The sequence below is a fragment of the Halichoeres trimaculatus genome, unplaced genomic scaffold (genome assembly GCF_033239565.1).
Source record: "Halichoeres trimaculatus isolate MK-OKI-2021-1 unplaced genomic scaffold, fHalTri1.1 fHalTri1_scaffold_22, whole genome shotgun sequence".
NCBI lineage: Eukaryota > Metazoa > Chordata > Actinopteri > Labriformes > Labridae > Halichoeres > Halichoeres trimaculatus.
Genome location: NW_027437200.1, coordinates 21463883 through 21477952, shown reverse-complemented (window position 1 = coordinate 21477952; position 14070 = coordinate 21463883). Strand labels below are relative to the sequence as shown.

The 14070-nt window shown below is 41.2% G+C and overlaps 1 protein-coding gene and 1 non-coding gene across 2 annotated transcripts; both read left to right on the top strand.

Annotated features, from left to right (window-relative positions):
• Positions 1 to 2970: 2970 nt before the first annotated feature.
• On the top strand, positions 2971 to 3052 carry trnal-aag (transfer RNA leucine (anticodon AAG)). The gene has a single exon. It is a non-coding gene; the product is annotated as a tRNA-Leu (tRNA).
• Positions 3053 to 4352: 1300 nt separating this feature from the next.
• snapc2 (small nuclear RNA activating complex, polypeptide 2) lies at positions 4353 to 10248 on the top strand. Its single transcript, XM_074661974.1, has 6 exons — positions 4353 to 4760; positions 4875 to 5048; positions 5232 to 5373; positions 5450 to 5902; positions 6010 to 6098; positions 9437 to 10248. The coding sequence occupies exons 1-6, from the start codon at positions 4560 to 4562 to the stop codon at positions 9704 to 9706; spliced, it is 1329 nt and encodes a 442-aa protein (XP_074518075.1). The 5' UTR covers positions 4353 to 4559; the 3' UTR covers positions 9707 to 10248.
• The last annotated feature ends 3822 nt before the right edge of the window (positions 10249 to 14070 follow it).

The window sequence follows — 14070 nt, the reverse complement described above, 5'->3', positions numbered from 1 at the left end:
AAAATTAATTTTATAAATTTATGAGAATAAAGTCATAATTTAACCAAAATTACCCCCATAGATTCACTAGAATAAAGTAATAATTTTACCAAAATTAATCTTATAAATTCACAAGAATAAAGTCACATATTGATCAAAATCAATCTCATAAATCCTGCTTTTATGTTGTTTGCTCCAAATCTTGAGCCGACCTTTTGAGCGTGGAACAGAAATCCAGACTCACCAGACCAGGAGATGTTTTTCAGTCTTTTATTGTCCAGTTTTGGTGACCCACTGTGATTGTAGCCTGTTTCATGTTCTTAGCTGACAGAAGGGTCACCTGGTGTGGTCTTCTTCTTTTTCAAGGTTGGACGTGTTGTGTGTTCAGACCAGTCTGTCCATCCTCCTCTGACCTCTGGCATCAAAAAGACATTTTGCTCCAGAGAAGTGCTGCTCACTGGATTGTTTGGACTTGGGGACCATATTTGTATTGGTGAGCAGTTTGAACAGGGGAACCTATGAAGTAGCCAGTGATCATAGATTTGTCCCAAAACTATGGGAGCCACAGCTGTTTCACATGGATTAAAGACAATCAGCCATCAGTCAGATACACATATAACACTCAGACTTACAGCGCCCCAGTGGAAAAGCCCTGTAACCAGGTTGTCTGGTCTAGGTGATGTAGTTCTTTGCTGCAGGCTTTGCTGTGTTGGCCTCATCTGTATCCAGCGCTCTCCTCTGGTCCTTTCCACACTGCATCTGTTGATTCCCTCTCTCCTCCTCCTCCTCCTCCCTCCTCCTGCTCTCCTCACTTCTGCCCCCTCCCTCCCTCCTTCCCTCGCTCATTTCTCATCTCCTCCATCCTCATCCTCTTTCTTCCCTTTCTCTGAATTATTGTAAGCCTCCAGTGGCATTTTCTCTTTACCTTCTCTTCTCTATTAATCCATCTATCTTAAGTTTGCAAGATGGTACTATATGCATGTTTGTGATTGTGTTCTTGTGTGTATGTGTGTGTGTGGGTGGAGGTGGGTGGGTGGTAGTAGCAGGGGGCCGGTTTGAATTTCATTATCCTCTCCCGCACAGTGTAGAAAACAGAAAGTCTTAAACATTTGAATATTTACAGACTGATGATAACACAAAGACATGCTGATAAATTAATGTTTGTCTCTCCTTCAGGGAAAAGAGGACTTCAACGAGCATCAGGCCTCGGTGGAGGCTCTCAGCACCTCCCCGCGCCCCCTACTGACACATGAAATAAATAGTTTTTCTACAGACAGCCGAGAGACAGATTCCCTGAAGACAAAAGACTGTAGGCGGGGTTTAGAGACTGGGCCATCTGCGTGCTGGGAGGGCTGCTGCTGCTCTGTGAGTGTGTGTGTGTGGGAGAGACAGAGACAGAGAAAGGAAGAGACAGCATGAGCCCCCCCTTACAAGGCCTTTATTTGCATTATGGAAAAGTGGGTAGGCTTGAAGATGGCCATCTCATAGCCCACTGAACCTCACAGGCAGTCAGGATTTCAACCCTTTGCTTTCCTATTCTTCCTGTTATAAGCAAAGCAAACATGTTGAATAGGGCTTAGATCAGGCATGGGCAAACTACGGCCCGGGGGCCATAGTTAAACGTTTTAATCCGGCCCGCCGAACTTGAAAAAATTAAATGAATAAACCTTTTTAATGTTTTATTTTCCCTGCAATTCTGATGTTTTCCCACTAGATGGCGCACTGTAGATACAATGGCTTTGTTGAGGCGAAGCGTAGGCCTATTACTCCACATTTGCACTTTACCCTCTGACCCATCAGCCCTTCTGGAAAGATGAACGGACCTAAGAAGAGGAAAGTGGACAAAACAAAACTAATTGAAACACATGGAAGTGCGCATATGTGCGCGGATAAGAAGGAGTGCATCATCATCGATCTGTTACTTATAAAAAAAAAAAGCTCAGGAACAGGTCTGTATAAACCTTCAATGTGAGTTATGTGTCTAATTTTTATATAGAGATTTTCACATTTAACATCAAAATATCACACAAACAATTTTGACACAATCTGTTATTATTTTTCCGTTTTTCCATTTTTAAAACCAGGACAGAAAAAAGATGTTTTTCTTTTTTTCTGTTATTCCGTTTTCCCGTTTTGGTTTTAAAACAGAAAAACAATAAAAACAAGTCCATTTTTCTTTTTTCTTTTTATTAAAATTTTGTTTTGGAACAGAATAACGAAAGATCGAAACCATACACGGATTGTGGCCCACGAATCAAAAAGTTTGCCCACCCCTGGCTTAGATGGTAGTTCTTTGTTGTCACATGATGGCTATCCATGGAAAAATAACAAGAGACACAATAAAAAACCTGAAACCTTTTTTTGTTTGCCTAAAATAATAATAATAAAAAATATTAATTGATGACTAGCTGACCTTAAAGGTTCATGTGGTCTCGATTGCTTGATCTTGAGGATATGCCCTCCATAACATCAAGAGGATCAGACCCCGAGACTCCTGCCTACCTGAGGTCCCTCATCCAGGTCTACACTCCTTCTCGCCCACTACCCTGTGTTTGTGAAAAATGCCTGGTGCTCCCAGCCCAGCATGGCTCCAAATCTCTAGCCAGACTCTTCTCCTCTGTTGTGCCCAAATGGTGGAATAAATAACCTAACTCTATACGATCTGCATAGTCTCTTTCTACTTTTAAGAAATGTCCAAAGACTGTTGTGACTGTTGCTCCACTTCTGCACTTAGAATTCACCAAAAAACCAGATGCTCAGCCCAATTAAAACTAAGAAATTGACTAAGAAAAGAGCTAGAAAATGAAATCAGTAGAGGACACAAGCAGTATGTGAACCAGGTTGTAAATATTTTCTTTTAGGCTGTAAAACTTAATTGGTCTGGTGAGTGTGTGGTTTTTGGTCTTTCTGCGGCCTCAAGTGGACAGTCAATGAACTTTAGCCTATTTTCATTTTTCCAAATACGATGTGTCCCACCCTGTGTCTTTCACCGGTAGCGTGGCCGAGCGGTCTAAGGCGCTGGATTAAGGCTCCAGTCTCTTCGGGGGCGTGGGTTCGAATCCCACCGCTGCCAGGAACACTCTTTTGGCCTAACTGTGGATCCAGAGATCTCCTTTTGGGTTATTATTCGGTCATTTCTAGCTACAGCTGCTTGAAACTGTCGACTTCTCCTTCAACAACAGCCTGTAAGTCACAGCTTCAGACTCAACAGTCACCTTACGCTCACAGCACCGTGCCTGAGTGTTGTGTATCACCTGTGTTTAGACTCGCAGGCAGAGTCTGTCTAATATCACTTTCCAACCGTTAGACGTTAAAGCTGGTTCTTTTCACAGCTTTAGCCATCTTATTCTGAAACACAACGATGCTGACGTTAAGGCTTTTTAAACATTGAGTGATCTTTTATGAAATCAGCACCTGACAAAACAAAAACCGGGCAAATAGTTTGAATTCAACGGTTAGCAAACCGGAAGTGTAAAAACCCCGTCCCTTCAAGTTACAACGGAAGAAACCGATCGTTTTCTCTCCTCTTTTCTTTTAAATCATCATAAATGATTCATTAGCATTTAGTTTCAAGGAAAAGGAGTGTTTTAGTTGTTTCGTTTTTATATTTTCACTTAACAGTACCACTGACACATCCTCTTTGTGGCTTCTTCTTTATGTCTTAAATCTCATGTTTCATATGTTTATATATTTTTAAAATAGTATGAAATTACAAGTTTTTCAAAAGTTTCTCTGTCTAATTTGAGAAACAAGCAAAGAGTTGAAACAAATATTTAGACGAATAAGTACTAAATCCAAACAGTTAGTAGGCTACATCAGCCAATAAGCTTAATTTAGACTTTGCTCTTTACAGACAGAAGTCACAGTTATTTATTTATTTATTTATTTATTTATTTATTTATTTATTTATTTATTTATTTATTTATTTTATAGATACAAATCGATACAAAGAAAAAAAAGATCCCCAAAACAGAATGAAAAGGAGCAGAAAGAAGAAAACTCTAATTGTATCTGCCCCTTTATAGTCTTTTATAGAAGCAGATAGAAATAAATTAAACAGAGAAAATGGGCAGTATCAAAGTCCTATTGTTATGTAACCCACAGGTTTACGTGTAAGAATTATTTATTTCAATTAATTCTAATTTAAATAATTGTCATCCCAGAGTCTGCCTTCACTGATGACAATAAACTAATGATTAAATAGAATTAGAAACTTACCAATACTGCACAGAAATTAAATTCAAAGGTAAAAAGGGAGAAAAAGTCGATGATATGTTAAAAATAATTTAAAATAAATAACCAAGAAATACATTTTGCAAATGTTTAAATAAACGATACCTTTATTTTGAAAGTAACGCCCCGGATGTAGTGAAGTTGTCGCGAGCGCGTTTTGTTTTGGTCGTTTCGCTCTGCTCTCACATTTTTACCAGTTTAACGTTAATCTAATAATCTTATTTAATGTTAAATGTTTAATATTCGGCGAATCTGGGACTCGTCCCAGTTGAGAATTAACGTAAACCTCCGAGTATCTGTCGTAAACATCCCAGTCCGGTTAAGTTCAGGTCTGTTTGAAGACCATCATGAAGCCTCCTCCTCGGAAACGGTCCCGACCGGAGCGAAAGCTTCCCGAGCCTGTCCCGGTGAAGTCCGGTAAGTGGCAGAGATTCGAGCTGATTCGGCTGCTGAGCGGACTGAAGAGGCTGGGCCGAACCGCTATGGAGGACCGGGAGGTGGACTGCTGTGCCCTGAAGGAACACATCAAAACCCGGTCTGAAAGAGAGGTACTGGACCGCTCTATGTCCTCATATTCACTCATTTCCGGTTTCTAACAGGACTCAGATGTTACAAGTGTCATAGATAAAAGTTCTACCTTTGACCGTGTGTCCCTGGCTCAGATCCGGTCCATGGTGGACTCTCTGAAGGAAAGGGTGATCTCCTGTGCCAGCCTCACCTTCAAGAAGAGGAGATGGGAGGAGAGGAGGGCCACGAAGCCCATCGAGCTGTGGACTCACATGTCTTCATCTGTGGCAGGAACCCAGGAAGAGACCATCAACACCGCCTTCGCTCAGGTACCCCGATCCACCTGTTCAGGTACCCCTGATCCACCTGTTCAGGTACCCCTGATCCACCTGTATCTGTCCAGGTGGATTCAGCTCTTGGGGACTTCCTGACAGTGAGAGCCAGACCTCTGTACAGTTCCCTTCAGGTGCGTCCGGACATCGATCTCACCTGTCCAGGTTTGTATTTTTCAGATGCTGATTGTTTCGTCCAAGGAGCCGCGCACTCTGAAGAACTGTGACCCCCCAAGAGTCCATGCAGCAAACCCTGATCAGAGCAGACCTGCAGGGCGCACTGTCCCCTTCAGGCCGATGCCTCGACCAGCACCTGGACCAGGTATGAGGCTTTCTGTGTTCAGATCACTGTCAGGAGAGCAGGAACCGTCTAACCAGACTCATGTGACCCTCCTCAGGTGTGCGTCCTGGCAGCAGCCCTGCCCCCCCACTCAGGGTTAACAAGACTCCTTCTTCCACCGTGGACCCCGCCAGAAAACTCTCTGCTCCGTCACAAGTGGTCCAGGTCCCCAGCAGCAAAGTTCCTGCCCCACAGACAGATCCTGAAACTGCATCTCTGCACCAGACCCCAAAGTCCAGTTCTGCCTTGGCATCCCCTGTTTCTACCCCCAGTCCTGCTTCCTTATCTTCAGCCTCCTCCCCCAGTCCGGCCCCCCACACCCAGCCCTCCCTCCTCCCTCTGTCCAGCCAGGCTGCCACCCTCTGCGCCCGCTTCGGTCGGACCAGTAAGTATGCGACGGAGGACAGTCCCAGGGTGCTGGGGGTGAAGTGTGTGGTGGACTTTGAGAAGATCTACAGATACCTGAGCTCCATCCTGAAGCCTGACGAGGACTGCTGCCTCACCCCTATGGGTGAGTGGGTCCTTCAGACCAGGGATCAGGGATCAGGGAGTTGTTTATGGACTGTTAGAGGCTACTCTCTGTGTTCTCTGTTTCATTAAACACTCTCTGTCCTCCAGAGGGCGCCATCGTGCTGGATCTCCTGATGTCTCTCCCAGAGGAGCTCCCACAGCTGGACTGTAACAAGCTGAGGAAACACCTGTCACAGGTAAAACAGCTGCACACTGAGTAGTTAGAGAATTATTAGAAGAAGAGTTCAGAGTACAAACACTGTGTGTGTGTCTATATAAAGGGGTCTGATTACACTTCATTGAGTGACAAACAGATTCCCACATCCATGACAATCTCTGCACATGACTTTTTCTCTACCAGTGCATTTTCACCAAGACATCTGTTTCGTTTCTAACAGTTTGATGTTTGACACGGTTTAGTTAAGTTTGGAACAGTCTTATACAGTCTGTTCAATTTAATGCAGTCTGGTTGATTTTGGTTTGGTGCTGTTCATTACAGTTTGAATCATTTGAGAACAGTTTGCTAAATTTCAGTTTAATCTGTTGCTGTGTGTTACATTTTAATACAGTTTAATACAGTTTATCACAATTTGCTTGAGTTTAGTCTGGTGCCACTCTGTACAGCTTGATACTGTTTGGTGCAATTTGGTACAGTTTAATGTAGCCTGGAACAATTTGCTTCAGTTAGTTTAATCTGTCGCTGTTTATTTAAGTTTGATACAATTTGGAACAGTTTGTTAGAAGTTGGTACAATTAAGTTTACTCTGGAATTTGGTTGAGATTTCAGTTGAGTTTAGTTTGGTGCTGTTCAGTTAGGTTCAAAACAGTTTCGTCCAACTTGCTTAAATTAAGTTTGGTTTGTGCTGTTTGGTACAGTTCAATATAGTTTGGTATAGTTTAATCTGTTGCTGTTTATTTCAGTTTAATTCAGTTTAGTACAGTTTGGTACATTTTTGTTGTGTCTGGTGTTATTCAGTACTAATGTTGTCAAAAGTATCATTTTATCGTTAAATATCGATCTTGAAATTTAGCAAACAATTCAATATAAATTTCCCCTAGTATCAATAGATCGGTACTCAACATATTCCCCTGGTTAGACATGTGCTGGCGTCAAAACATACACACATAGCGCACATGGGGTGCATGCAGCCCCTCCCTCCCTGAGTCCTGCCTCGTAGTTGAGAGAGAGAGAGAGAGACGCTAGCTTAGACTGAATTCCAGCTGTAGCGAGTAACACCGTCACTCCTATTAGCCACTTTGGCGAGTTGAATTATTTAATTGTAGTTTTCTGAAACAGCATCTGAAATACTAAACCCATTACAATATGAGACTACGACACTACAACTCCCATGAGCACTGCCTGCACACAGTGTTTGCTCACTGGACGCGCTCGTCTCGAGCCTCGTCTTGGACAGCCTGACAGCTCCCGGTGTTTAGCTCCTGATAACATGATTTGAAACTTCACTCACGTCTTTTTGGCTCTCTATTGTATTTGTATTGTAGATTCCGGGGATTGAGTCACAAACTAGCGCCAAAACTCCTGTAACTTTTTAAAAGTGAGGAAGTTCATCGGATGGAGCTCATTTGAACTCACACTGCACCGATCTCACTGACAACACTCAACTAGAGCAGGGGAGGGGAGGAGGAGAGGAGAGAAACTGATCACAGATACGAGGAGCTGTAGGAACAATATTTAAACCTCCTAATAAACCTTTATCACAGTTATATGTAAAAAGTTCACTCTGGAAATACTGTAAACAAACCAAATCATTCTAAATAAATGAAACTTATGATCCAGTGTGACTTATATACAGAGGAGCACATTGACATGTTGGTGTTCCTCTCACAAAATCTGAAGTGAGAGGAATCTTGTTCCTCTTTTGAAATGCATTAGATTGCATCGCACTTTGCCCCTACCCCAATTGCAGAAAAGTTGCTTAACAAAAAAGAATCATTGCATTGCATTGTTTTGTATTCCCTACCTCCAAATACAGTTAAGTGAGTTTTAAATGTGTGACAAATATCAGAGGCCTTTAAATTAGTGCCCTACCTCAGTACAATTGCACTGTTTTTGTTGTTTCAGTTGCAGTTAAGTAAATGTGTTCTGTACTGTTCGTTAAATAAAAAGAGACGTTTTTGCACTGAAAATCCTTGTGGTTGCGTGTTATCGAAAATCGTAACGAAAATCAATATTTTTCAAAATATCGTATCGAAGTTAGAAATCCAGTATCGTGACAAACCTATTCAGTACAGGTTAATACAGTTTGGTATATCTTAGTTCATTTCGGTACAGTTCAGTGTATTTGTATACAGTTTGATGCAGTTTAATACAGTTAAGTTCAGATTTGACACAGTTAGGTGTTTTATTCAGGTTGGTACAGTTCAAATTCAGTGAGGCTCAGTTATGTTCCGATTATGAATTTTGGTGTAGTTTAATGCAGTTTCATGCAGTTTAGGTACAGTTTGATACGGTTTGGTACAGTTTAGTTGAGTTGCATCCAGTTTTGGTTTAGTTGCTGAGGTTTTGATACAGTTTTGCTCAGTTTTGGTTCAGTTTCTTGCAACTCATTACAATTTGGTACAGTTTGGTGCAGTCTGATGCAGTTTTAGTAGAGTTTTATGCAACTTAGTACAGTCAGGTTCTGCTTGACACTATTTGGTGATGTTTGGTACAGTTTAGTTCAGTCTGGTGATGTTTGCTGCAGTTAACCCTGTTTTTTCCTCGGTCCCTTCACAGACTGTCCCTGTTGCGTCATGTAGGAAGCTTATTGGCTGTACGTTGACTCTGGTACAGCTCGATTTTGTTTAGTCTTTAGGCTTTATTAGGCTCACAGACTTTCACTGAGTATGATTTGTAACCACAGTATGCAGATAAAGCTGAGCTGAGGTCTGTATCAGCTGTAAATGTGTCTTATCTGTGATATATGAAGTGTAGTCTGGTGGTATTTTATGGGATCATTTGTAAAACAAAAGCCTGATGGTTACTTCCTGTGGAGAGACTCCTTTTGTTTTCACATTGTGCTTTTATTTTGAAGGGATAGTTGTCTGGAAATTAAAAAATAGCTTGCACAGCTCTTTATTTGAGTTGGAAAAAGTTTTCATTGATCATTTTTGTTTATCATTAAATCACATCAGGCAGGAGAAAACATCTTTCCCCTGTGATCTGCTCAGCTGATGTCTGTGTGTAAAATCTTAAAGTGGACTGTTTCCTCTGCAACCATTCACCTGAAATTACTCCTTTATATGAATAAAGCCGCATAAAACTGGGTCATAACTCTGTGAGTTACATCACTTTACTGCTCGGATCATAATCCTGTAATCCTGTACCACCCCTCCTGGCTCTCATGTGTGGCTCCGCCCTTCAAGGTCAGGGAATGACACTTGGCACCCCGATAGAAGGGCGCCAAAAAGTAGGCCAGCAAAGATTGGCTTTTTTTTTGGTACCTTACCAAGTTCCTTACACAGTTCGTTGACCCGGAGACCAGGTGAGAAAGAGGGTACGGGGCAAAACTCATCCCTCTCCTTGTGTCTTCAGGTGTACAAGACTCTGTCCTCCCCCTCTGACTCCAAACCACACAGAGACCTCTTCAAAGACCTGCAGGATGGACTGAGTCCTGCGACCGAGCCACCGGCTGGTTTAGACCCTCAACAGAGCCCCAGAGTTGCACAGCAGCCGCAAGAAGACGCGAGCATCGCCACGTCCAATCAGGAAGCAGACACTACCAGGGCCTGCCCGCCCCTCAACCCCTTCATGGTTCCTGTTGGACTGTTAAAACGCAGAGACGCTCAGCCCCAGCCCCCCTGACCCTTTCAGTCTCTTAATTCTCTGTGTGGATGTTGTTTTTTATAAGGAGCTTTATTTTTGTAGTCTTTCCTGACTGTGGAGGTTTGAAGTTTGAAGTTTCCTATTTATTCCATCAGGTTGTGAAAAGTTGTTTTCCTAATTTCATTTTGTCATAAATAAACACTGAATTAAAGAGTTGATTGGTCGATTTTACTGATGTCATTACGGCACATTTCACCTGGACTCTTCTCCCGCTGAGCCACGCTGTTGTCGTCTTGCAGAACGTGGTTTGTCGCGGTCATTTTCTGGATAGCAGCAAGTGTTGCTCCCAAACCTGTGGATATTAATCCGTTTCCAAGGCGACAGCGATGCCGTGCAGAGTTCAGAGGGAGTGTTGGGATGTGGTGATATGGTTTTATGTTGTGTTGTGTAACTCCTGATACGATGTTTGCCTTGTGTAATTGGGCAGAGATAAAGCGAACGCATCATTTTCTTGCCGGGAAACAGAAACTCTTCAGATACAAAGAGCCATTGCACTGTAAACCCCAACGTTCAGATTACACAGTTGGTTTAAGCTATGAAACTTACAATTTGTTAGTAAGTTAAATTCACTCAAATGTCTGATTTTTCAGTGTTGAAACTGATGATTTCTGAGTAGATTCAACTTTTGTTACTGTTTAAGTTAAGATGACTTAAAATCATTAGTTTGTGTCTGTGTTTTGTAACCGTGAGTGAGGAGGGGACATTGATCAGCTGTTCATGCTCCATGTGGTGTGGACTGTCTGTGTCAAAAATAAATTAATCTATCTTTGAATTTTCAAACTTGGCCTAAACAGCTTGATGGTCCAGTCAAAAATGCCATTGATTAATATATTAACCATTAGGCGCGCTGCAAAATCAATAGGTACAAGATCCTGCGCCATGGAGCACAGACCACCAGTCAGTGCCGTGGAGCTCAGACAACCTGTGCCTCCTGAAGAACAATATTTCAATGTACAGCAGGGTCTCATATCTACTGCCTTCCCTCCTCACTCACGGTTACTAAAGTTATGAAATTAGAGCTGATTTTTGTTGTGACGGCGTTTGTAACCATGAGTGAGGAGGGAACGCTGTGGATATGAGACCCAACTGTTCTTTAAAATGTTATTTAATTTAGTTGTTCTGATCTGCTTCGATTTTTTTGTATTACATTTACTTAATTCATAAGGCAAATTTAATGATTTCACAGATTTCAGATTTACGTATTACTAAGTGTAAAATGATCAAAATTTGGATTGCTACTGTTGAGATATGCATGCAACTTTTCCCCCTCCTCTCCTAACAGAAAAACATGCCTGTGTAGGAGAGTTTTCTGGGTGGGTGGGGGAGTGTGAGAGGAGCACCAGTGGAAAGTGAAGGAAGTGAAACTCAAAGAGAATTAATAACTGACGTTTTTAAACATTTATTTGACAATTTGTACTTCCTGGTCACGACATAGCCGTTTCATACATTCCACGTGCAACAACCTTTGATATATCGAGGATATACTTTGGGTCCGTTTCTCCCATCAGAAATTAAATTCTCAAAACCATTTATTCAATCTTTACATCATTGTGTCACTTGTGGTGTGTTTGAGACTCCGTCATTCGTCACTGACTTTGATTAAACCACCAAAGCTGATAAAGTTAAACATATGAAGGTTTATTCCTTATCAAATTAACACTGTAAGTGGACACCTTTACTTCTCTTTACTAGTACCCTCAGCTCCATAAATACACCCAGCTCTGATTTTATGATATATTAACACCTTGTTCTTTCCATGATGCAGTGATGACTTTATTTCTGGGTTTGGGGTTATAAATAGTTTTATTACTGTTCATATAAAAATCAACAGATCTGATAATCTGCTGAGTTTATGGCTCTAGGAGGGAAACAGAGTCATGGAGGAGCAGTTAGGGTTATACTGTCAGATAAGATCAAAGTCAACTCCAACAACAAGTTCAAAAAAGTTAAAAGAGTGAAATGTTCAATTGGATTTCCTCTGTTGCTGGGTTAGCACGGCTAGCTCGTCCATCTTATTGGAGATAGATCTTACGTTCTCAATAGCGATGGATGGAAGGACAGGTCCATGTCATCACTTCTTAGCTCACACCTAAGAACCAGCACGTCGTCCTCACCTCCTTCTCCTCACCTTGTAGGAAACATCCGGCCTTGCACCAGTTAGCATTGACATGCTACAGGCTGCTAACAGCTGTTTTAACATGTAAACAATGCAGCCATGGTTACATGTAGGATCTCCAGACAAACACAGGAGAAAAGTAATAAAAATATCACTGAAGACCGACAAATGAATCAAACAAAGTAACGATCCACTCCAAACGCAAAAATGACAAAAAAGAGACGAAAAAATTACAATCAGGGTGGCGCCTAGCAAAATAAATTATAAATCATTTAAAGTCCAAACTTAACTGAACATGCTTCAAAGACAACTTATCAGAAGTAGAAACTAGGAAATATCTGTTCATACACTGTAAAAAGTGATTTTGCACATTTGTTGTTCTAACATATAATTTTTAGTCACGATAGCAAAAGATTACTGAAGTTGTTGTGATAACATATAATTATAAGCTGGCATCATCTCAACCATAAAAAAATACAAACTAAACTTAAAAATCTTTGTCCACATGAATCAGGAAAGCATGTCAGCTTGACAATGACGGTATTTGGGTGGGAGTGGGTATAAAACACGCCTATGTCATTGCATTTCTGGGAGTGTTACCCAGGTGTATTGTGGGCATTTTTTTTTAAATTGTAAGGCTATTAATGTCATTTACTGTTGTAAACAAATTACATTTGAGAAAGGGTAACTTTAAAAAAAATCAAAAAAATTTAAATTGCAAAATCCTGTTATGTTTAAACACACTACTGTAAAAAATTACACTGTAAAATAACAGTAAAGTGCTGGCAAACCTACTGCCAGCACTTAGTGAGAGAGATGGCATTTTGTAACCATGAGTGAGGAGGAAACACAGTGGATATGAGACCCTTCTGTATTTGAAGATGTTATGCTCTGAGGCCATCTGTGCTCCTCTGCACAGACCGGTTGTCTGTGCTCCTCTGCACGGACTGAATGAGTTTTACACTGCGTTTAGTGTTTATGCTAATTAATGAGATGTTTTAAAGTGTTAGCATCAGGACAGACTCAACAGCTGGTCTGTGTGAGCAGGGCCTCATACCCGCTGTGTTCCCTCCTCACTCACGGTTACTAAACACCATCACATCAAAAATTACTTTGCTGTAAAAACTTGATGAATTACGTTAAACCAACGTCTTTTGTAGTTCTCTTGACTTTTTTTTTTTAATTCAAATTGTTTGACACAGGAAATTGAGTTAACAAACAACATGTTGTATTAACTACTTTATTCAAGTTCTATCAACTTTATTTAAGTGTAATAAATTTGACACCTCATGTTGAAATCACTATTTTTACAGTGCACTAAATCCAGCAGTAGAAGCATGTTTCAAACAGTTCAGGGCAAAAAAATCAGTTAAAAGTTGCGCAAAACTCAAAAATCTGCTTGAGGGAAACTTAGTTAATGATCAGCAGGTTAGAAACATGACTGAGTGTGAGAAGGACACAAGAGAGGCTGAGCGAGGAGGTTTAACAGACATGACTCTGTACTGGAGATCACCGCATCGTCATGTCTGCAGGAGTTTTGGTAACTTACTGGTAAATTTAGCTCTTAGCTCTGTTGGAGAAGAGTCCAGGTGATCAACACCTGACTACAGTCCTGTTACCTGTTAAAAAACCTTTGCATCATGAAATAAAAAAAAGGACAAAGGAGAGCCTGAAGTGTTGAGTAAGAACATTTCCGCGCAGACTTGAGTCAACAAAGCGTCATATTGTGTTTATGAGCTCCTTACAGAGCGATTCTGATGAAAGTGAAGTTAAGCAACAGGCGGAGAGGCTTGATTTGGCTCAATACACCAAACCTCTCCCTTTTTAACCATCTGAAGTGCCGTTAACCTTTGAGCCTCCTGGTGGAGTGGACTGTGTCCTCTTGTTATTAAAACATTTAATATTTAACTTTTTTAATGTGTTTTATTCGTCCGATCAAAGCTGGAGACGCTCGTTCAAACTCTGGAGTCAAACTGCAGCCGAAATACGGGAGAAGTTATGACTGTACTTCTGTTTCTACAACGATTCAGAGGAATCCACGAGACCAGCTCAGACACTCCCAGAGAGATCCACGGTTAATAACTTTCACTGACAGTCTAAGCCTATCGCAGCGTAATCAAGAGCTGGTTTAGATCTGATCCAGTTTTAACTTTGAGATTTATCAAAAAGTTTGGAGTTTGTCCTAAAAGTAGAGATGGAGTCTTCCCCCAGATCTCGACCTGTACAG

What these genes read in the sequence shown, in the direction of transcription:
- snapc2 (XM_074661974.1), top strand. Translation starts at nt 4,560, where the DNA reads ATGAAGCCTCCTCCTCGGAAACGGTCCCGACCGGAGCGAAAGCTTCCC. An exon ending in AAACCCGGTCTGAAAGAGAG is followed by an intron (nt 4,761 to 4,874) that starts GTACTGGACCGC and finishes TCCCTGGCTCAG; the next exon opens with ATCCGGTCCATGGTGGACTC. An exon ending in TCAACACCGCCTTCGCTCAG is followed by an intron (nt 5,049 to 5,231) that starts GTACCCCGATCC and finishes TGTATTTTTCAG; the next exon opens with ATGCTGATTGTTTCGTCCAA.